This window comes from Microcaecilia unicolor, chromosome 3 (assembly GCF_901765095.1).
Source record: "Microcaecilia unicolor chromosome 3, aMicUni1.1, whole genome shotgun sequence".
Classification (NCBI taxonomy): Eukaryota; Metazoa; Chordata; class Amphibia; order Gymnophiona; family Siphonopidae; genus Microcaecilia; species Microcaecilia unicolor.
Genome location: NC_044033.1, coordinates 155,251,576 through 155,275,369, shown reverse-complemented (window position 1 = coordinate 155,275,369; position 23,794 = coordinate 155,251,576). Strand labels below are relative to the sequence as shown.

The 23,794-nt window shown below is 43.4% G+C and overlaps 1 protein-coding gene across 1 annotated transcript in view; it reads left to right on the top strand.

Annotated features, from left to right (window-relative positions):
* Nucleotides 1-23,794, top strand: part of BIRC6 (baculoviral IAP repeat containing 6) — a 965,314-nt gene that overhangs the window by 627,039 nt on the left and 314,481 nt on the right. The window contains 1 exon segment of the mRNA XM_030196513.1: nucleotides 21,089-21,306. Within this exon segment, the coding sequence (XP_030052373.1) occupies nucleotides 21,089-21,306 (218 nt within the window).

The following is a 23,794-nucleotide window of genomic DNA, read 5'->3' as shown; positions in this document are numbered from 1 at the left end:
CCAGGTACTTGTGATCTGGCATGGTGACTGTTTGGAAAACAAGCTAGATGGACCATTGGACTGACCCAGTATGACTACTCTTATGTTCCTTACGTATCCTTTCCAACAACACTGGTACTTTCCTGATGTTTTTGTCTGCATAGCGATTTCTAACAAACCCCGCCTGGGAATCCAATAAAAGGGATGGTAGTACGTGAGCTAAGCAATTAGCCAAGATTTTCGCCAATAATTTAATTTCCACACATAGGGAGATAGGACGACAAGATTCAGAAAATAGCATCTCTTTGAGAGGACTATGGTTTGTGCCATTGTCAAGCTGTCAGGCACCGTTTGATTGTTTGTTGTATGATTAAATACAGTAGTTAAACATTCTGAAATGGTCCTCTACACAGGGCTTGGTGCTTTACAAAGCTTGCTCTTCTGAATTGCCCACTCAACCTCCTCCAAACTAATTGCGGTGCCCAAAACTTCCCCCTCCACTGGAGTGATCCTAGGCAAGTCTAAACTAGCAAACGGCTCTCCCCTTCCAGCCCAAACTCCAGTGGCTTAGCATATTATTGCTCATAAAAGATTGAAAAACTTTGCAGATCTCCTCATTAGACTGGTCCAGCCTCCCATCACTGCCTTTCATCCATAGAATTTTGGTAGACCCCTTCCAATGTTTGAGCATCCTGGTTAGCAATTTACTGTTTTTGTTCCTATGCTTATACATTTGATACTTAAAATATTGGGTAGATTTCTTAGCCCTAGAGTGGAGCAATTAATTCAAGGTTGTTTGAGTACTCAGCAGCTGGAACTTATTTTGATGATTGAGATGAAGTCCAAAAACATGCTCGTCAGATCAAATTTGGGCTTCCAGTCTCAAAATCTCTTTATCACATGCTTTTCATTTGTGACTATAGTAACTAATAATTTTCTCCCAGGCACTGCCTTAACCGTTTTCTTGTAAAGAAGCGGGTCCTGCTCATGACCAGAATTACAGGCTCAGTAATCCACCCATTTAGCCAACAAGAAATCCTGAAATGCACTATCACTATTACCCCTGGGTGGTGATGCTCACTAAAGAAAATTTAATCTAAATCATAGCATGATCAGAAATTTTGTACAGTTCGATCTCTGCCTCTTCCACCTTCCAGGATATTAACAAGTAATCAATCCTTGATTGAGAATCATGGGCTCTCAACAGGTGAGTATAATCCCGAATTATAGGGTGAAGGATTCTCCATACATCTGGCACGTCCAACATATTAATGGAGTACCCTTGGAAGAATTAACCACTCCACTCCCCCATCTTCCCAGACCGATCCAGATCCGGGTTAACTACCATGTTGAAATCACCCCCTAAAATTATAGGGAGCCCATCAAATGTGACTAAAGGTGGTCAAAGTGCAAACAAAACGTTTATTGTAAGTATTGGGTCTATAAACTTTGTAAATTACCATTGGTTGCCTGTCCAACATGACATGAGCTATCACAAATCTTCCTGAAGGATCAGCCACTAGACCATGCTAAGTACGGGGGAGCCCCTTACAGATCAAAATAACTACTGCAGCCTTCTTAGCCACTCCAGGGGCCACATATTGAATCCCCACCCACCTTCGCTGAAGTTTGCATTGTTCTAGTGCAGATAAATGAGTTTCCTGTAGAAGAGCAACATGTGCTCATTTTCTGTTTAAGGCTTGTAAGATCTTCATTCTCTTAATAGGGGACGAAATGCTTCCCATGTTAGAAGAGAAAATATTCACCATGTTACATAACAAAGGGACGTTGACAGAGCCAATAGAGGAAAGCATGAAAAACGTAATGAGAAGAGTTGACCCAACATGCCACCCTTTTCACCTTTTGGATTCCCTAGCCACATCCCATGTATAGCCCATAGGACCCCATCCTCTCCTCCCAGGCCATCCCCCGCCCCAAGCCATCTCCATGTACCTATGATAATCCATCCTCCCCCTCCTAACCCCTTCCACTCCACTCCCATTCTAAACGCCCCTTGAGGCAGCAGTCACTAAATAACACCTCCCGAACTGCTCATTCCTGTCCCCCTCCACCAAAGTTCCGTAGCCCTTCCCACTTTTGCCAGCAACCTAAATAAGTATACATACCCCCTTAGAAAAGTGAACAACAGTGTAAAATCTTAGAAAAAACCAACCCCCCTCCAAAAAAACCGGTGAACCCAGTGGTTAAAATATGTATGGGGGGCACCAGCCTGGGTCCAGCCCATCACTCTGAGCATGCCACAAAATAGACAATTTCCTCATTAACCATCATGGGAGGTTCCTAAATGATAAAGGAGAAAAAAGGGAAAAAAAAACACACCGAGACAGGGGTAACATCAAAAGGGATCATAACAGGATCATAACAGCAAGTTCATGCAGAAATGCTTTAAAACAGTCAAATATGCAACAGAATCTGAGACCTCCAAACATGCATCCAATCCAACCGGAGACAGAGTCCCCTGAAAGAAAATAAAGGAAGAGATACAACAAAACAGAATTAAATAAATTAAAAAAAAACTAGAAACAACACTGTCTGCATTAGGTCCACTGTAGCATCTGTGTCACATATACATCCACCATATGGTTCCAGATAGGGGAAAAAAGAAAAGGATGGGTCCCAGCATATTCTCTTGCTTACGTGGTGCTGTAGCAACTTCGCAAACAACATTTCAACCATCAGTATAGTAAGGGCCCCAGGCAGGAAGGAAAGATGGTTCCCAGTGCTGCGCCATCTTCAAATAGTGCTGTTCCCAGCACAGTGCTCCGTTGCCAGGGCATCACAGGGCTCACACCACTCATGTCAGTAAAACCACAAACCCGCAATCAGCCAGCACACTTATAGTTCAACAGTCAATAAGTGAGTTCCAGAAAGTCAAGAGTTGTTTTGAAGCCCCACAATCCAAGCCAAAAGATCTTTCGTCGCTTGTACAGAGTGTGTGTTGCTTTCATACGTGACCTGCAAACATGCTGGATAAAGCAATGCAAATCTAATCTTCTGTTCAAATGGCACCTTGCAGAGGGAGCTAAATGCCTTCCTCTGTGCCATCACACAGGCCGAGTTGTCCTAGTGTTGCAGGAATTGATGCAGGAATTACCCCTATTGTTAGCAGAATCTGTGGTACTTCAGGAGTCAAGCAGCACACACCAGAATGAGAGAGAAATCTTCTTTATTTGCCAGCAAACAAAGTAGGACATCAGCTCTAGCTCTCTTCTCTTTCTCAGCTCTCTGTGTCTTGTGGCTTCTGTCTGTCCTCTTCAGCTCTCTTCTCTCCTTCTTCTGTCTGTTCCCTCTGACGTAAGCTGCTTCTGCTCCCACTTATATACAGTTCTATCCCCCTCCTAGCCCCCCTTACTCTCCAGATGGTAAAGAATAGATTAATTACCCTGTCTGAACCAATCATCTCTATACATATATTTCCCAAATATCAGTTACATAGGTTTGAGATATCCTAAACTGACCTATGACCTGGGGCCTCTCACACTAGACAATTGGGCACCAGAACTCTTGCATTTTATTATTATTCACATAATCCCAGTCATAGCTTAAACTGGGTTCATTTAGGGGCTAAGAGGCCAGTCTTACTTAATGGCGTACATATCAGTTATTACTTTCAGAAAACCAGTCCTATACTTAGCTAATCAATCAAGGAGAAGGCTTTTCCTGACCTTTTTCACCTGTTAGCTTCCTTCACAGAACTAGCTAGGACCGTAGTTAATTCAAACCAGATGCTGACCTTTTCAACTGCAGTCTTACTTGAAAAGTAAGGCAGAGAGTTGAACAGATATTCTACATATTAATTACACAGAATGAAACATATTCTACAATAAACAGAAATCAAAATTCCCTATAAGACATAATCTACATATCAAGAATATCTAGAATTATTTAAACAACATTCAGCCTACTTTTAAACTACAGTATGTCTGGCTCATGCCTTGTTTATAATGGTATACAGATGTGGTAATAATACCTATGAACTAACATTAACCCCAAAAAGAGACAGAGAGTGTTTAATTTCTCACTTGACCTTTCTAACCTCTAGCCTAGCCAAAGTTAAACTTTTCAGCAATTAAAAACAGATGACATTCCTCCACTTTACTTGCAGGGTGAAAAGTTGAAATACCAAATTATTTCTCTGCCCATGCTGTCTCACTAGAAACACAGGATGAGACGGCCCTTGTATGTCAGCACCTTCCCAACAGAGTTCGTAGGATCTCCTGTTATGGCAGAAATTTAATACATGAAAAATCACCACTCTGGGTCTCGAACCAGCATCAAGTCTAGAGCCCAGGCGATTGGCCTTTTCAGTAAGGAGCGGGCCCATGTGACTCTGCAGTTGCAAGGAAGAGCCTAGCCAGGTCTCCAAGAAGTCCAGCAAATTACTGTACAAGATAGTTTTAGGTAAACCAATGATGTGCAAATAGTTGCACCTTGAAGTTTATCTTCAAGTTGAGTGAGTCTGTTAGTATTGCGCTGGGACCTCGTGTCTAACTGCTGTACCATGGTTTCCAAGGCCTCTACGCGGTTTGGGGTCACACTAAATTCCCATCTCAGGTCTTCTATACACTCGGACACCATATCAAGCTTGTCAGTGATGTGTTTGAGCTGAGTAGTTATAGTAGACTTCATGGCTGCTTTGACCTCCACTACAATTTCGGTGGTCCACATGAAGCTTACTGATGGCGTGGTGGGCTATGAAGATCCGCCATATTGGCATCCGCAGACTTAAGTTAGTTTTTCTCCTTTTTGGTTCCTTTGACACCATGAAGCAGATTTCACTAGCTAAACTCCACAATCTGGATCCAAGCACTTACTAGTTAGGTACTAATTAAAGCTGGGAAATGCAATGCTTGAGGGGAGCTAGAGCAGTCGGGCCTGGGAGCTGTCACTAATAGCCATTGCTTCCATGCATGGTGTCACGTGACTCCTTATAAATTCTTTTTAATCAAGCCTGTGGCATCCAAAAAAAAAAGGGAAATATTTCTGTGTTTTTCTGCTGCATTTTCTTGGTCTTGCACTGCATTTCTTGGTATTTGAGGATATTTTTCTCCACACAGTTCACAGCATAATCACTTGGGACTGACACCTCTATCTATGATCAGTGCTATTGTAGTATTTTTCTCCTTTACCGCTGTCTGGCTTTCACACATCCAGCTTTTTATTGACCAGGATGGGAATGTCCCAGGTTATAACCTCTTCATTCCTGTGGAGGTGACAGTTGGGACCAAATAAATGCTTTGGGATTTAAATGGAAGGTCCCCATAACAAGATTGATATACACCCACTCTTGATGCAGTACTTTACTTTGGTTATTCATTATGCACTGTTTATTGTCAAATAAGTTTGTGAGGCATGAAGCCAAAACTCTAGTATCCCTAAAGTTTGCTATTTACAACATGATTTTGTGTGTTAGTATTTCTATAAGTAGTACCATTTGTATCAATTTTTTTTAAATTTTTTTCATGCTGGGGTTTTTTTTGTGCTGAAGGAAAAACATTAGTGAGCCAGTAGCAGCAATAGAAGGTGCTAGTGCCATCTAATTGCTGTTGTCTGAAGTTATTTGTCATGATCGAAAGACATCTTACAAATGTTAAGGGCAATTAGTTTGGTGATGGAGTCCTTTCTGCCGAGGGAGTTACTGCATTTAGAAAAAGGAATTTAAAGGTGGCAAACCAGACTTTAAATCTTTGTTTTTCACTATGATCTTCCAGCAGGCTAAAAACTGGTTGAAAAATCAACCAGACCTGAACCCACGTTAGCAACATTTCATACACATCACTGTATCCTATAGGCTTAGTGAGATTTCATTTGAGGTTAAAAACAGAAATGAAAGTTGACACTTTTTTTTAATGTAAAAATGTGGTAGGTGTGGGTGTTTGAATTAATGATTTGCTATATTTATCAGAGCTTCTAAAACTTATCCTGGTGCCCCCTACAGCCAATTGGGTTTTTACGATATCTGAAGTGAACATGAGTGAAGCATACATTGGAGACTTGGTATATACAAATTTATCTCTTAAGATATACCATGGCAGAGCAAGTTATTAAACGGGACAGAAGGCTATTTGGGCAGACACACAGTGTTCAACATAAGGAGGCCTTACTGGCTACATAGGCAGAGCTAAGTGAACTCCTCCATCAATGAGCAGTTAAATCCATCAATTATTATAAATACCAATTATTCTTGCATGGTAATAAGAGTGGTAAGCTATTGTCCCATTTGGTACGAGTCAAGTCAGGCCCCAAGAAGATGATTCAACTTAAGAACTCCTCTGGTCAGTTGGGTAAATTGGATGAGGATATCAATACGGTGTTCAGGCAATACTATGAAGTATTATATGGAGACTCAGGGGCCACACCATTGCCAGGATCGATGTATTTAAATAATCTAGACATACCGAAGGTTAGCTCTTCTCAACAGAAGATTCTTAATGGTCCCATAACTTTGGAGGAGATCCAGGCAGCCGTACAGTCCTGTAAATTGGGCAAGGCCCCGGGACCTGATAGATTTAGGGCAGAATTTTACAAGCTTATGATGACAGACGTGGGGCCCACATTGGAACTTGTGTTTGGAGAGGTGATGGAGTAGGGGCAACTCCCCAGTTCCTTTCAGATGGCCCAGATGATAGTACTATTGAAACCTGGGAAGAACCCATTGGATCCACCTTCATATTGCCCAATCTCCTTGTTAAGTTTTGAGGCAAAGCTGTTTGTGAAAGTATTGGCGAATCGGCTTGCCCGCATACTGTCTCACTTGGTTGATGTGGCCCAGGTCGGATTCGTGCGAGGCCGCATAACTGTTCAAAATGTTAGCTATATTGGCATTTCTAGAGATGGTTCAAATAAATAGATGGCCTTCTCTGCTCATTAGTTTTGATACAGAGAAGGCCTTTGACAGGGTCTCTTGGGATTTTTTTGTTCTCAGTTTTGGACACATATGGAATTCATGGATTTTTTGCGGAGGCGTTGAAAGTTTTATATACAAACCCCCAAGCAACGATGGTGGTGAATGGCGTCATCTCACAACCCTTTCGATTATATAGGTGCACAAGACAGGGATGTCCTTTGGCCTTAGATGCCTTAATTAGGGACATCAGGTGGCACCCAGAGATTAGGGGGGGTTCCCATAGGAAACTCGATTTTTAAGATATCAGCTTTTGCAGACGACCTGTTGGTCCATATTACGGATCCCAAAATTCACTGACAGTTTTGCTTGAGACTATCCAGGAGTATGGGGACTATTTGGGTTTTAAATTAAATCTCAATAAGTCTTTTGCCCTGGCTTCACAACCTGGAGTTAGAACTGGGTGGCAGAGCACTCCTTTAGGTACCTGGGGATACAGCTCACTATGCATACCTCTGCCTTGCACCAGGCTAACATGAACTTATTGATCCAACATACATCAGACACCTTGAGGGGATGGCGGCATTTGCCGCTGGGCCTACACTACTACTACTACTATTTAGCATTTCTATAGCACAAACATAGAAGAAAGACAGTCCCTGCTCAAAGAGCTTACAATCTAATAGACAAAAAATAAATAAAGTAATCAAATCAATTAATGTGTACAGGAAGGAGGAGAGGAGGGTAGGTGGAGGCGAGTGGTTACAAGTGGTTTCGAGTCAAAAGCAATGTTAAGAGGTGGGCTTTCAGTCTAGATTTAAAGGTGGCCAAGGATGGGGCAAGACGTAGGGGCTCAGGAAGTTTATTCCAGGCGTAGGGTGCAGCGAGACAGAAGGCGCGAAGTCTGGAGTTGGCAGTAGTGGAGAAGGGAACAGATAAGAAGGCTTTATCCATGGAGCGGAGTGCACGGGAAGGGGTGTAGGGAAGGACGAGTGTGGAGAGATACTGGGGAGCAGCAGAGTGAGTACATTTATAGGTTAGTAGAAGAAGTTTGAACAGGATGCGAAAACGGATAGGGAGCCAGTGAAGGGTCTTGAGGAGAGGGGTAGTATGAGTAAAGCGACCCTGGCGGAAGACGAGACGGGCAGCAGAGTTTTGAACCGACTGGAGAGGGAAGAGGTGACTAAGTGGGAGGCCAGCAAGAAGCAGATTGCAGTAGTCTAAACGAGAGGTGACAAGGGTGTGGATGAGGGTTTTGGTAGCGTGCTCGGAAAGAAAGGGGCGGATTTTACGGATGTTGTAAAGAAAGAAACGACAGGTCTTGGCAATCTGCTGGATATGAGCAGCGAAGGAGAGAGAAGAGTCAAAGATGACCCCAAGGTTTCGAGCTGAAGAGACAGGGAGAATGAGAGAGCCATCAGCAGAAATAGAAAACGGGGGGGGGGGGGGGGGGGGGGGTGGAGATAGTGAACTACAGCACTTGTTAGGGAAAACCTTTAAAAGCTACAGAAAGAAATGGCAGTTTCGGAAGCCTGGATAAGGATTTGGAAAAAGTATGAGAATCAGTTTCCCCCAACCACCTCGATTGATCTCCTTAAATCAGTGAAACTTTTTCCCCTGCTGAATAAAATGTCAGGTGGTGTCCCTCATACGGAATACACCCCACTTTCAGCTGTTGAATTAAATAGCCTCATACTACAGCTCCCGGATATTGCACAGGGAGGCAACCGATGGTTAAAGAAATTACAGGACATAACCCTGGGGACTACTCTATCAGTCGGCGATATGAAAGCGCTCCTTGGCCGAACCCCACACGCTAGTGTCACTGACATATTCACTCAATCGGGATATGCAAAGTTTGTAACAGATACCCAGTATGACGGCAACCCTTTGACAGAAATTCAGACCAAAGTATTTCAGGAAATTCGGACCATGTATCCGACCCTTAAAGACTTTTCAGTCATCACTTCCCAAAGATGGGAAATGGATTCAGAGCCTATTGAAGCTTATTTACTCAGACTCCAAGACCTATATAAAGAACAGACAGAGGAAAAATTTGACTCTGATAATGCCCTCCCAGTATTCTACCATTTACTGAAGGGAACCTTACCCTCAGAGATTAAATTAAAATTGGAGAATACAGTGGGTCTCCAATTGGAAAAATGGCCTAAAATTCGTGAACACATCCTTCATCATTGCAGACGGCTTATTAAAAGCAAGCAAGATGAAGCCCAACATCGTAAGACAGTGCACACCAACTTGGAAATGCTACAAACCGAAGATCTCAAAGAGAAAAGAGCCTCTAAGAGCTCTGACCCTGATACCAATACTCCTGACACTTCTCCCCCTGTTATAGTTATGTATGCTGACCAACGCTATGACAATAACGGTCGAAATCAGGGCCCACGGCCCTACCGCCCAAACCGTAGAACTGATTACCCAGAAGAAAGAGGTCGTCGTGCGCAACCGCAGCGGGGTCCCCTACGGGGCCCTCCTAATGATAACAGACGGTTCCGAAACGATTATTCTCGCCCTAGTCCAGATCGCTATTCAGACATTCAGTGTTATCGCTGTCTCCAATATGGTCATTATGCACGTGAATGCTCACAACGTCCACATACTGTTCCGAGAAGTCAAATCCGTCAACGTCAACAAGAACGCCAGTCTTTCCCTTTATGGAACCCAGATCAACGCCGCCCACAGTGACTAGGCGTAGTCCGCACTGCTGCAGGACTGGATGATCCCATGATCACCCTGCGTATCTGTGAAGTTCCTGTCCCCTTCTTAATTGACACAGGCGCCTCCCGCTCTGTGCTAGCCCACGTCCCACACAAACTGCAGAAACTTCTTAAAATTTCCCCAAACAATATTACCACCACAGGATTTGATGGTATTTCTACAGACACACCACTGCTTGAGCCCCTGCCAATTAAATATGCGGATCAACAACTATCTGCTCCCTTTTTATATGCTCCGCTATGCCCTGTCAATTTACTTGGAAGAGATCTATTGACACTGTTCCATTTTGAAATTCATTTTGATCCTTCCCCTAGTGAAACCACTTCACTTTTGATGGCTGTCACCTCTATGGTTGAAAAACAAATAGAGGTAGCATTGAATGACCTACCGGGTTTTCTTTGGGCCACACCTGAGAAACCCTATGGTAAGGTTACCGGTCCTCCCCATCGTATTCAGTTGTTACCTGGTTGTAAAGGTCCTAAAATTGCCCAGTACCCTTTGAAACCTGAAGTCATTGCTGGAGCTCAAGAACAAATTGATTCCCTATTACAGCAAGGTATTATTGAAAAATGTAATTCACCATACAATACTCCATTATTCCCAGTTCCAAAAAAGGAACCTGGCGCCTTCCGTATAGTACAGGACTTACGCGCGCTAAATGACCTCACTTACGCGGTATTCCCGAACGTGGAAAACCCAACCACACTCCTCAATAGTATCTCCTTGCAGACATATCATTCCACCATTGATTTGTCTAATGCCTTCTTTTCCATCACCCTTGACCCCGTAAGCCGCCCGCTAACGGCTTTCCAATTCAATAACACAACATATCAGTGGACTCGTCTCCCTCAGGGATTTACTGACAGTCCTACAGTCTTTTCCCAGACCTTAGCAGCACATATACAAGAATTCAAACAGTACAGATATAGCCTCCCACCACAAACTTCCATTGTTCAGTATGTAGACGACATGCTCATCACCTGCCCCGATTTTGACACATGTGTTCAGGTCACCTGTGACTTTCTTGGCTTTCTTGCTACAAAAGGTTACAAGGTTAACAGAAATTAAAAGTTGCTCAGACACATGTTACCTTCCTTGGCCATCACATTGGCCCCCGTCAGAAGGGCCTAGGTCCCGACACTTTGCAACATGTCTCCTCCTTGCGTTTGCCCACCACCATTTCTGATCTCAGAGGTGTCCTTGGCATGTTAAATTTTTGTCGCCTGTGGATACCAAATTATTCAGCCCGGACTCAGCCCTTTTATATGAAACTACAAGGCAAACAGAAAGCAAAACATGAACCCGTTCTTTTTACACCTCAAGAAACAGCTGATCTTATGGCCCTTGTAAAGGATGTTATGCTTTCCTCACCATTGGCAACCATTGATGTCTCTCAGGATGTGCACCTTTGGGTCGTGCATACTGAGGATACCTGGTCTTGCCTGATCACTCAAGAACATGATGACCTTGCTTGTGGTTATCTTTCGGGTACTTTTTCACCTGTCGAAAAAGCTTTTGCTACTTGTGAGAAAGGCCTTGTTGCCGCCAGCACAGCTGTTACAAAATTATACAGCTACATTCCTCACCTTCCGGTGATTCTTCACACATCCCATGATGTTAAATATCTGTTGGATAAACAGATCAGTCACATGACTGTCTGCCGGTTACAAAAGTATCAAGTGCTTTTGTTCAGTGTAGTGCACTCTATTCACCCATTAACTTTAACTGATCTTCAACGCCTGGATCCATTACTCACTGTAACAGAGACAGCACAGAATGCTATTTTTCCCCATGAGTGCACTACCCGATTATCTGTTCCTGACTCACTCCATCTGTATTCAGAAATCTTGCAAAGTGGCGAGATTTGGTTTACAGATGGTTCTCAGCAAAACGGAGTTGCCGGTTTTGCCGCCCTCCGTTATACACCAGAAGAAGATATTCTGGATCCTATACAATTCAGGTTACCTGATTCATTCACAGCCCAAACCGCAGAACTTGCAGCAGTTCTGTATGTCTTACTGTTTAAAGCACTACACTCAGATTTGAGCATTGTCACCGACTCAGACTATGTATTCACTTCCTTGCATTCCCATGTTCGCAAATGGAACCAGAGGGGTATGATCTCCTCTACCGGGCAACCCCTAAGTCACTTACCTTTGTGGACTGCACTTTTTGAAGCACTGGAAAAGCGCCATCAAAAAGGCCTTCGCACCAGTATCTCCTGGATTAAAGCACATCAAGAGACAGTTTTCTCTTTTGCCATTAATGGTAACCACGCTGCAGATGAACTAGCCCGTGAAGTCACTTCCTTTTCCAATCTTCCTACTGTATCCACTTGCGATGTTACACTTCCTGTACTCGCGTCCGAAGCGCCTCTATTTGAGACACCCCCTTCTACTCCCTCGGGTTCAACACCCTCTGAATCCTCCTCCCCTGACATCCCACCTGCTTTCAACACCCCTCCTATCATCACCTCCCTGCTGTCTCCTGAATCTGAGCCCCCTGTAACGTCCCCTCCCTCAGAATCCTTAATCTCAGACTTCTCCACTACCCTCACTTCCTCCCTTTCACAAGCAGAACTCACTTTGTGGAAGCAGGCAGGATGTTTCCTAAATCCGAATGGAATTTGGACCCATCCTAATGGGCAATTATGTATTTCACAGCATGTTTTATCTCTTCTTTTGCATGCCCTCCACTACCCCTTACATTTAAATGCTACTACACTGTATGATCAATTGTCTTCCAGATTATGGGCTCCCCAAATGATGCTCATGTGTCACACCGTAGTTCATAATTGTTACAAATGTTTTCTGTACACACCTAAACGAGGACCTGTTATTCCTTCAGGTCATTTACCTGTTGTCCAGGGACCTGGCCAACATTGGTATATCGATTTCACAGATATGCAGACGCCCGTTCGTGGTAAACGGTATCTGCTTGTCTGCGTGGACGCTTTCTCGAAGTGGGTAGAAGCTTTCCCTTGCTCTAGAGAAACCGCCCAAACGATGGCACAATCACTGTGCACTGAAATTATTCCTCGATTTGGGATTCCTGGCAAAATTACCACAGATAATGGTACCCACTTTGTAAATGAACTGTTGCAGAACCTTCTTCCTGCACTCGGCATTACTCACAGAACTGTGTGTGTTTACAAACCCACCAGTAATGGTCTGGTTGAACGATACAATGGCTTGCTCAAAACAAAAATGCGTCAGCTTATGGCAAATGGGATAAAGAATTGGCTTGATGCCCTTCCTTTGGCACTATTATCTCTCCGTGCCACTCCATCCTCTTCCCTTAAACTGACGCCGTTCCAATTATGTACAGGTCGCCAGATGCGACTCATACCTGGCAATCCAGACACTCAAGTACCCGATCAATACTCAGTATATTGGGATATCTTGCAGACTATTGTAAGTTCTCTGTCCTCAATTCCACAGGCCATTTCGGACAGAAGAGGGGATTGTGATGCCGATAGACCCCCCCCCTTATAAAGTGGGCGATCTAGTGCACCGGCGTTATTACACGCACAAGACCTGGCGAGATCCGATCTACGTTGGGCCCTTCAAGATAGAAGCCCTGTCAGCCACCGCTGCAAAGCTGGAGGACCACACATCCTGGGTCCATCTGAAAGATATACGAGCTTATCCAAATACCCCATCAGGTCTTCTGGATGTTTCCATTGATGTTCCCAGCACAGCAGTCACTGGAGAGACCAGTCCCACCACGAACCCCATCACCACCGCCACTGAGCCCGAGACCACCGACCCCGCACCCAACACTTTTTAATCATCTTGATCAACTTGACCAAAGACTTAACCACCTTACCCCCTCTCCTGAATCACACCTCCTTGATCTGGCTGACATTATTATCCAAGCCTTCGCAGAATCTCCAGAGTCACCATCTGAACAACCACCTGTATCTGAACCAGTATTTGAGTTGCCTTCTTCACCTCCTCCTCCCACAGTTCCTGTTCTTCCACTTCCCTACGTGGATCTTCGCATCCGCCTCATCAGAATCCGCAATCTGGCAGACGATCTCCTCCAAGTCCGCAACCTAGCAGGACAGTTGACCCCGGAAGAACGAGAGTCCATTGTGTTTTCAACAGTAAACATTTTGCACAGCAACACCTGTGAGCTGCTCGACATGCTACATCGGTACTTCCCGAATCAAGCCAGATAAATGCCACAGCAAGTTCCGCCGCTGTGCACTTCAGAAGTATTTATCCCCTTACAGACTGTTTCTCTACATAAGTGTGACTCTGAACAGGTATCTGATACAAATTCCCATTGGTCCAAAGACTTGGATGACAATTATCTGGAAGCCGACACCATTTCTGACGACAAGGCCGGAACCAGCGCTCGTCCAAGTGTTGCCTCTGCTGTAACGGTGTTACATCAGTACACCCTCTTCTTCTGCTTCCCATCTGCCAGACTGTTTGCTGTTGGACTCGTGTGCATGATCATACTGTGTATAGGTTTGGTTTTGTTTCTCACTACCTTGTTTCCCTATACTGCTGACAGCAACCTCTTTGATCTTTGGATCACACTTACAGCCTTTCCCACTGGCAACGTTACCTTGCCAGCCGGAAACGCTACGGTACTTGCAACTACTTCAGTACTTGCGACTACCCCAGCAATACTTGCAACTACTTCTGTATTTGCATCCACTCCTGCTCTACCACCTACTACAGCATCTTACACAAAACTCCAACAGTACACCACAATCACGCGCCCGTTTGGATATAGCCCCCCCCAGACGATCTCAAAGATCAGCCCCGCTGCCACCAGTCATCCCACCCCCTGGGCAGACACATCTGCCACGACAGACTTTTCAACTGGCAATCCTCCAGATCCTATTGAAACCTCTGCAACTACTCCTTTCCTCACTGATCCTCCTGTTTTGTATTCTACAACTGTTCCCAATCCTATCAGTAGCTCGGTCCATATTGTCCCCAATCGTACAACTACTTTTGAGGATAATATTGCCTTGCTTGAATTACGACCCACCCCTCCTCCTTCTTCTTTGGTTCCTGCTAGTGACGCTCCTTCTCCCACACATACTACTTTAGCCACGTCAAACATCACCGTCCCAGCCACTCGTCCTCCCAGATAGCTCCACACGCCTAAGTGACCATCAATAGATGTCCCAGAATTTACCAGACACTCCGCCTTCTCCACCTGATTCTCCCCCACCGTCGCCTTTAAATTTAGGTGCACACTTGATCCCTGAACCCCCAGAATATCTAAGACAATTAATTCATCCTCATTGGGACCCTGCTCCAGAAGACGATACAAATTGGGACCCCTTCACCCGATACCACACACTGTGTGAACCTTTGTTTGACAGTTGGACATTAGGTCCTAGCCGTACGGTTACACACACTCAGTTACTGTTTGGAGGAATCTTAGGCTTACAAATTGAACAAACAGACGACCTCCTAATCAGGCCACAAACTGGTGACATTGTAGATTTTTGGGTAATTACATACGCTGTACTGGGCACTGACTGGATTCCCTTCCTGTTTATCAGAGAGGTTGGATCGAGACCTTTGGAAGTATATGGTATTTTCCAAATCCCAGATCCTACTGAAATAGGGGCTATTAGAATTTACCCCCCATACCCAAATACCTGTTGCTAAAACCCTTGGGATAAATTTGTCGCTCTCCTTAATCAGTAGCCGTTACTTACCTTTCGTACAATTGTGATACAGTGCCTCATTATGAAAACTACCAACATGAAGTGCTTAGCCCTCCTGTTGTGTGTGCTCACCACACCCATGATACATGGAACACAGTACCTAGCAAATTTTCAAGAACAATTTACAACCACTTATGAAATAACATTACCCACTACCAAGGACACAACCACTATCACCCTTGATGTGTGTGCTTACACAATGTGTGGGGAACATCCTGTGCAGCAATATTTGTCAGCTTTTGAAGTATACCTGTGTCCCTTCCCCAATTGTGGAAGTTGGGCACAAGTATGGTGGTATACAGGTTCATGGGTTCCCTACTCAGGTACTGAGATTCCAGATCTAAAAAGGAGCATTTCCATCATGAAATTGCGAGTCACTGGCCTCTGCCAAATGACCAAATGTAATCCAGTGGCTATCACTTTTAGAGGAGTAACGGATGTTACATACAGAACTTATTCCATAGGAATTGATGCCCCAGGTAGAGACCCCATTGGAAAATTCAAGATTGTTCCACCCCCAGCCCAACCTACAGCGACCAATCCTTTAGTGCCGACAAAGATCCCAGAAATAAAAATTCCCTACCAGATTGTACCAATTAATGATTCTAAAGATTTGGTGGCGCTAGAAACAGGATTTGGAGAGACAAACCTATGGCTCGATTGGGCACATTATACAACAAAGAGTCTGAATATCTCTAATTGTTATTTTTGTTCCCATGCAAGAGCAGAACCAACAGTTGTTCCTTTCCCCTTAGATCTCCAAAATGATCCAGATGGATTTTGGTGTATGTTGCAGTTATTGCAGGTTAAAGAGGACATAAATCAGTCTTGTCAACATCTTGACGAGCACCACCCCTACTTACCCCCTCGGATGAGGGTCCCACCTGCATTCAGGATTCCAAATCCTGCTACCAAATATCATACATGTCTGGAACGATATGGGGTGAAAAAGACACGGTTTTTAGGAAACTTAACCAATTGTAACACAACCTTAGGAAATGGGACTCTGAAAAATCTGAACCTAACACGGTTCTCACAAGCTAGAGCAGACATATGGTGGTACTGTGGAACCCGCACTATCCGCCATACACTTCCTAACAATTGGACAGGCAGATGTGCCCTAGTCAAATTGGTCATTCCAATCATTATAGCATCCTTGCCTCCTCCTCATAGCAGCTCTTCCTCACGAGTGAAGAGAAATGCAATGCCTGGATCTTTTGATGATCGGGTCTATATAGATGCTATTGGAGTTCCAAGAGGGGTTCCTGATGAGTTTAAAGCCAGAAACCAGATAGCTGCAGGATTTGAATCAGTTTTCTTTTGGTGGGCGACTATCAATAAGAATCTTGACTGGATCAACTATATATATTACAATCAGCAGAGATTTGTGAATTACACTAGGGATGCAGTTCAAGGAATTGCAACACAATTAGACGCCACTAGCCGGATGACGTTGGAAAATAGATTAGTTCTTGACCAACTTCTAGCAGCGGATGGAGGGGTGTGTCAAAAGATAGGCACCCAGTGTTGCACCTTTATCCCCAACAATACAGCTCCAGATGGATCAATTACCAGAGCTTTAGAAGGCTTAACCTCACTGTCGCAAGAATTGGCAGAGAACTCTGGTGTTGATACATCCTGGACAGGTTGGATGGATAGAGCTTTTGGTAAATGGAAAACATTTATCATTTCAGCTGCCACGACTATAATCATAGTGGTAGCAATTTTTGTTCTAGTAGGATGTTGCATAATCCCTTGTGCTAGAGGCTTAGTAGAACGCTTAATTGAAACCGCAATAATGAAAAAGACAGTAGCGGGACAGTATACCCTGCACGAAAACCTCCTTCCCAACACCACAGGAGATAACCCATTGGACTATCTCCCTTTGGGAAGGACCAATCGCTATGCAACTGTTAGAGACACTGGAGAGATGTCTGCAACTGTACAATCAGATAATAGCGCACAGGGATATAAGGTAACCATATAAAGCTGTATAAGATGATATGATAAATTGTGCAAATCTATGCAAATGTATAATTAAGATATAATCAGTATATAACCAATGAATTTGTGATTTATAACAATATAAATATATTGACATACATAAGAATAAGATAGAACCTGCATATTAAAAGGTTGAAGAAAAATTATATTGTAGTAACCATAAGTGTTAGTAGGATTGACATAATTGAAGTACTGCCAAGATGATACTTTCAAACCGAAAACGAAACAAATTGTACCAGTTGACCTTAAGACTCAGATAATTTTATGGCCTCATAGAATACCTTCTGGAATGGATGGTACCAAGGTACGTTAACCCTGGTGTCACCCTATGGGATAGGGTGAAGAGGGGAATGTTAATATATGGCCTAGCTTTAAGGCTACCACTGGAATAGTGATGGCCAAAGCTATGCAGCCAAGAACAACTGGAAAAAATACTGACTAGGCCAAACAGCAAGCAAGTGAATTAATATTTGAGAATCTGAAAAAAGCAGGTCTGAACAATGAGTCCTGATACAAACTGGTACAACCTTTAAATCAAATATAGCACCTGTAATGAAAGATCAGATGAATAAAATGGAGCTTATTAGTTTTGGTATACAATGATACAGAGGTAATACAGAGTTCATGAGATGGTATGAAAAGTATTGCAGCCGGAAGATGTGAAACTGTTATCTCAACGCTTCCCAAAACATGTTGATAATTAGCAGTAGCTGAGAACGGAAGGAGGTGGGCACATCAGACAGCAGACCGCATGGGAAAGTATGCTCTCAGAAATTGCGAAATATTAGGAGCTAGGTATCTCACCATTCACTTCTATGGAGAAGATAGAGTATAAAAGAGGGGAGATTTTGGCTTAGTTTGAGAGTCTTCTCCAAAGCCTCTGTCAGACGGCGAAGCCCTGTGCGGCTGAAACCAGAATCTGATGTCTGTATTTGTATCAACTTGAAGACCTGTGTTTGGGTAAGAAATAAAATGTATCTATCTATCTAAACCTATCTCTGTCTTTATTTTTATTGATTCTATCTTCTCTTTACCTTATATTTAGCCTACCAGGTAGATCATATACAAGTGACACTCAGTCTTTGCAGAAACTTAGACAGATGTTTAATAAGATTTATGTGGGAACATAAATGGCCCAGAGTATATCTAGATCCAGGAAAAAAAAACCAGAAAGCAGTAATTATGGGAATTAGTTTTCAATTACGGCTCCTAATGCCACCCCAGAATAGACCTTGTGATTGGGTGACAATGGAGGTCAGAGAAACTATACAGAATCTGTTATATGAAATAAGTACCTTTAGTCCCCCGTATGACAGAGTCAGAAAGAGGTCTATAAGAAGAGGTAATTAAAAACATAGGGCATGCTTACTCAGACATTTGGGAGATTGGCTATTTGGAACAACCAACTTTACCCTGTTGTCGCTGGAACAACAATATTTCAACCCATGGCATTTACGATTCTTGCTACATGCACCTATAGCCTCCATCCCCAATAACCTAAGAAATAGTATGCTACTACACCCATTGCGGATGGTATGGAAGGAGTGTATGGGATACTGGAAGGTATCAGCAGATATGCTACCAATTAGAGGGAACACAGAATTCGAACCAGGAATGACAAATAGTTCCAGAATTGGGAGAAACAAAGCATTAAATTGTTGACCCATATCATGGGACAGGCGGGAGGCTTAAAATCAGTAGCCCAGTTATTTGTTGAAGAACAACCGCCCATGGGATATATATTTGCACACAAACAATTAATTCAGTATGTGAGATCTCTGGACCAGACTGCTCTAGGACAATGGCACACTAGGAAAGTACAAGAATTTTATGCTATAGCCAGGGAAGACCGGGCCACAGTTTGTGCTACATAAGGCCTTCGTGCAGATCTGTCCAGGGAAAGATTATGGAGAAGTCGAGAGGAAATGGAGGGTAGACTTAGGGGGCTCGGGGGTAGGCCTTGACCTCAAAATACTGGTGGGAAGAATACCAAGCCTCACAACAAACGCAGAGCTCAGGGAATGTCAATTCCGGATCTTGAATCGAGCCTATATGACAAAGAAGCAGTTGTTTAAAATAGGGGAGGTGGATTCCCCAATGTGTGGGCGCTGTCCTGCCATGGAGGGGGATTTTTTTCATGCTTTTTGGGGGTGCCCGACAGTGAAAACATTTTGGAAAAAAGTGTTGACATTTATTGGAGACTTGCTGGGGGTGCCCATACCTTTCTCCCCATCCAGAGTCTTATTGGTCCAATTGGGAGTTTTTGCAGTGTTGGGGAGGGGAGGGCAACAGCAGATTAGGAAGGCCAGCATTGTGGGGAAAAAGACAATCTTGGGGGTCTGGGTAAGCCAGGACTCCCCATCCTATTAGAGTTGGCGTAATAAATTTCATAGATTAATGCTTTTTGAAAGTCAACAAGCCGGGAGATTTCCTAAAAAAAGGAAGGCCTTTTTGTTGGTTTGGGGGATGTACCTTCAGTCATTACCCCATAGGGCCCGTAGTGGAGTTTTAAATACACTCTAGATCCCGGCGCGGAACACACAAAAACTATTGGGGTTTTTTTGTGGTTGTTGTTGTCTGTCTCCAGCGTTGATGTTCATAGCAGAAGGGAGGTAGGGTATTAGAAGTAGAGCAATGGAGCAAGATGAGGGAAGGTCCCTAGAGTTCAGACCTTCTCCAACCCGGTGGCAGCAGTGATATCGAAGCTCCATTGCTTGCTTGTTTATGGGCAGCATTGGTTATAGCTTCACCTTACATGTGTATGAGGCATAGTCTGGGTGGGAGGGATGGGGGGGGGGCAACATAAGAATGTAACTAAAGACCAACTTTTTAACATACTGTTGAATGTTCCTTAATATTTGTTCAAATACACAAACTTTAACTACCAAAGAAGAAAAATCAAACAGGAGATTCAGGACCAACTGCAGTTTATTCAGCAAGTCAATTATAGTTGACAGTTATTATTTTATTTATTTATTTGTTGCATTTGTACCCCACATTTTCCCACCAGTTTGTAGGCCGGGGCATATCCGTAAATGATTTTATGAACCAGGGTGCAGACCTTGAACGTAATGCATCCCTTGAGTGGAAGTCAATGCAGTTTTTCTCTGAGGTTTGGCACTTTCGTATTTTGTTTTACCAAATATTAGCCTGTTTGCAGTGTTTTGGGCCTGTTTGGAGTTTTTTGATGATTTGTTCTTTACAACCAGCAAAGAGGAAATGAGTGTAAAATGTTGAACATAATGTATAGGGGTGGGGGTGGGATAAACTGGTTAAAGCTTGATGACAGACTGTATCATTTTTCTGTTACTGAATACTTTTCACAGTTGCAACATTGTGTATCCATACTGTGGATGAGTTCCTTTGTATTGTCATCAATAAAATAAATACAACCATAGAGATATACCGTAGCTATGCTGAAAAATCCAATATCTGTGGGGTTATAAGGATGGGACTGGGAAGTGCTGATAGTATAATAAAAGGATGTACTGTAAAGAACTTGTTTACTCTTTCTGCATTCTAAGGGGTCTTTGCTGTTTCTTTTGCCTCAGAGCACGGTCCAAACAACGCATCTTGTCATGGTTTAGTCTGCCTCTCTGGATTGGCTAATATAAACTCTTTGTCTAACACTATGGCTGCAGCATTAGAAAATAAGGTTGCTCCATACAGTTAGATTGTGGATTTCATTCCTTCAGCATTTAAAAAACAAAACTTGTTGATAGAGATAAAGTATCTGCATAACGTTGAGCCAAATCATTGTGCAAAACTTAACACAGATTTTGTTTGTTGTCCCTCCTTAGGTCATATTCTACAGTCTCCTTCAGCTAATGTGCTTCCAACTCTTCCATTTCATGTACTGCGTACTTTGTTCAGTACTACAGAACTTACTACTGATGATGGAGTACTCCTGCGGCGAATGGGATTGGAAATCGGAGCAGTACATCTCATCCTCGCCTGTCTATCTGCTCTGAGCCACCATGCTCCGAGAATTCCCAATTCAAACTCCAACCAGACAGAAGTATGTTTAAACTATGGTTGACAGTACACATGTCTGTGTGGAAACTGCACTGGGGGTGGAGGATGAGGTATAGAGAGAGTGTAGTCTTAGTGCTATTATAGTTTATTGAATATGCAGGGGGAAACTTACTGTTTTAATATTTTTTTAAATTTAGCTTGTGTTATTTTGTTTTGTTCGTGTTAACATGAGACAAAAATGACCAAAATGAAAATGCATAGCTATAACAGCTGCTTGATAACTAAAAGACTTTCTCTTGTAAAGCACAGGCATTTTCCATTGTTAGTCCAAATTGTATGTATTTTCTAGGCATCCATATCCAAGAGTGCTTATTCTACAGTGCTTGCTTCATAAGATATCATTATAAAAAAAAAAAACAGTTCTGTGTCATAAGTTGCTGCTCGGTATGGCTGATGCAATGTGCAGAGAAATCAGGGGACATAGATTGTGGAGAGGGAAGAATGCCTTCATTGTTAATGAACCAGAAAGCAGGGAGAGGCATAAATAAAATTCGATACACATCAGACATAGAATAACAATGTGCTGTTAAGTCTCAACTACAATTTGTGCATCATCTTGATGGAGGAGAGTCTGCAGCAGATTTAGGTTTAGTCACAGGAGAAACAGGGAAGGACATTCATAAATAGGAATTTTTCAAAATCGTGGTTCTCTGTGGATGTAGTGTTATCTTCCTGTCCAGGTAAAAATAAAACTGAGTTGTCATTTTGATGACAGAATAGCTGAACATCTGCTGAAAAAAAGGTAGCATATTCTGAGAACCTAGCTCAGAGGCCCAGATGTATCAACCAAACGTAAAAAAAATCTAAAACGTAAAAGTGCTTACCGAATTTGAAAAAACGAAGAATGCACCAAAAAAACAAGTCACACATGTTTGGTGTGGTATTGTAAAGTACAATGCATTACAGATTCGTAATCCCCGTTGGTAATCGGCTCCTAAAACATGCGCAGAGCCACAAACTTCAACACAAACATATTAAACCTACGTAGGTTGCTTACGTCAGATGGGGGCGTGCGAGGGGGGGGATCGGGACATGCGAGCATTTAGCTCTGTGATCCTAGCAGGAGAGTGCAGTTGAAGAGGTCCTCCTCAAGACTCCAAAAGGATGTCCTTCATAAATCCCCCTTTCTAACAAAAGACCTCTTTCACTGTGATTCCCTTTAGCTCAGCAGAGAGACCTGGGCCCGCCCACCCCTGGCTGGGGGAAACAGAGGAAGGGAGGGGGAGGGGGACCTGACCTGAGCAATTTAAAATTGTTTTCAGAAGCTTCAGAGGAGAGCAGAGAAGCAGGGAGATGTTGTTTATCTCACTTTTGTTTTTAAACATGCCAGCTTGGAATTTTAAGGTGCAGGGGGAAGCAGGGAGATGACAGCTCAGGCCTTTACGACTGCTCTGACCATACATAGTAACATTTATTTTATTTTTATTTTATTTTAGTTACATTTGTACCCCGCGCTTTCCCACTCATGGCAGGCTCAATGCGGCTTACATGGGGCAATGGAGGGTTAAGTGACTTGCCCAGAGTCACAAGGAGCTGCCTGTGCCTGAAGTGGGAATCGAACTCAGTTCCTCAGTTCCCCAGAACCAATGTCCACCACCCTAACCACTAGGCCACTCCTAGTAGATGACGGCAGAAAAAGACCTGCACGGTCCACCCAGTCTGCCCAACAAGATAAACTCACACGTGTCATTTTTTGTGTATACCTTACCTTGATTTGTACCTGTCTTTTTCAGGGCACAAACCGTATAAGTCTGCCCAGCACTATCCCCACCTCCCAACCACCAGCCCTGCCTCCCACCGCTGGCTAAGCTTCTGGGGATCCCTTCCTTCTGAGGAGGATTCCTTTATGTTTATCCCACGCATGTTTGAATTTTGTTATCGTTTTCCTCTCCACCACCTCCCGCGGGAGGGCATTCCAAGCATCCACCACTCTCTCCGTGAAAAAAATACTTCCTGACGTTTTTATTGAGTCTGCCCCCCTTCAATCTCATTTCATGTCCTCTAGTTCTTCCACCTTCCCCTCTCCGGAAAAGGTTCGTTTGCAGATTAATACCTTTCAAATATTTGAACATCTGTATCATATCACCCCTGTTTCTCCTTTCCTCCAGGGTATACATGTTCAGGTCAGCAAGTCTCTCCTCATACGTCTTGTAACGCAAATCCCATACCATTCTCGTTACTTTTCTTTGCACCCCTTCCATTTTTTTCACATCCGTTTAATATGTCACGGGAAATGATTCGGTATAATCGTCGGTATTGTTAGTGCATCCCGAATCGTCCACATTACAATGGTAGTTACTCTTTTGTATTCCGTTTTCGTTAGCTGCTTGCTTCGTTGGAAAAAGGCCTTTAATGCATGCAGCGGTCAGGAATTTCCTTCGTTAAAGGGTTGTTAGAGGGTCGTTAAGGTTTAGTGCATCTGGCCCAGAGTCCTGTACTGATGATGGTGCTAGCAAGAAACAAGCCTTTGT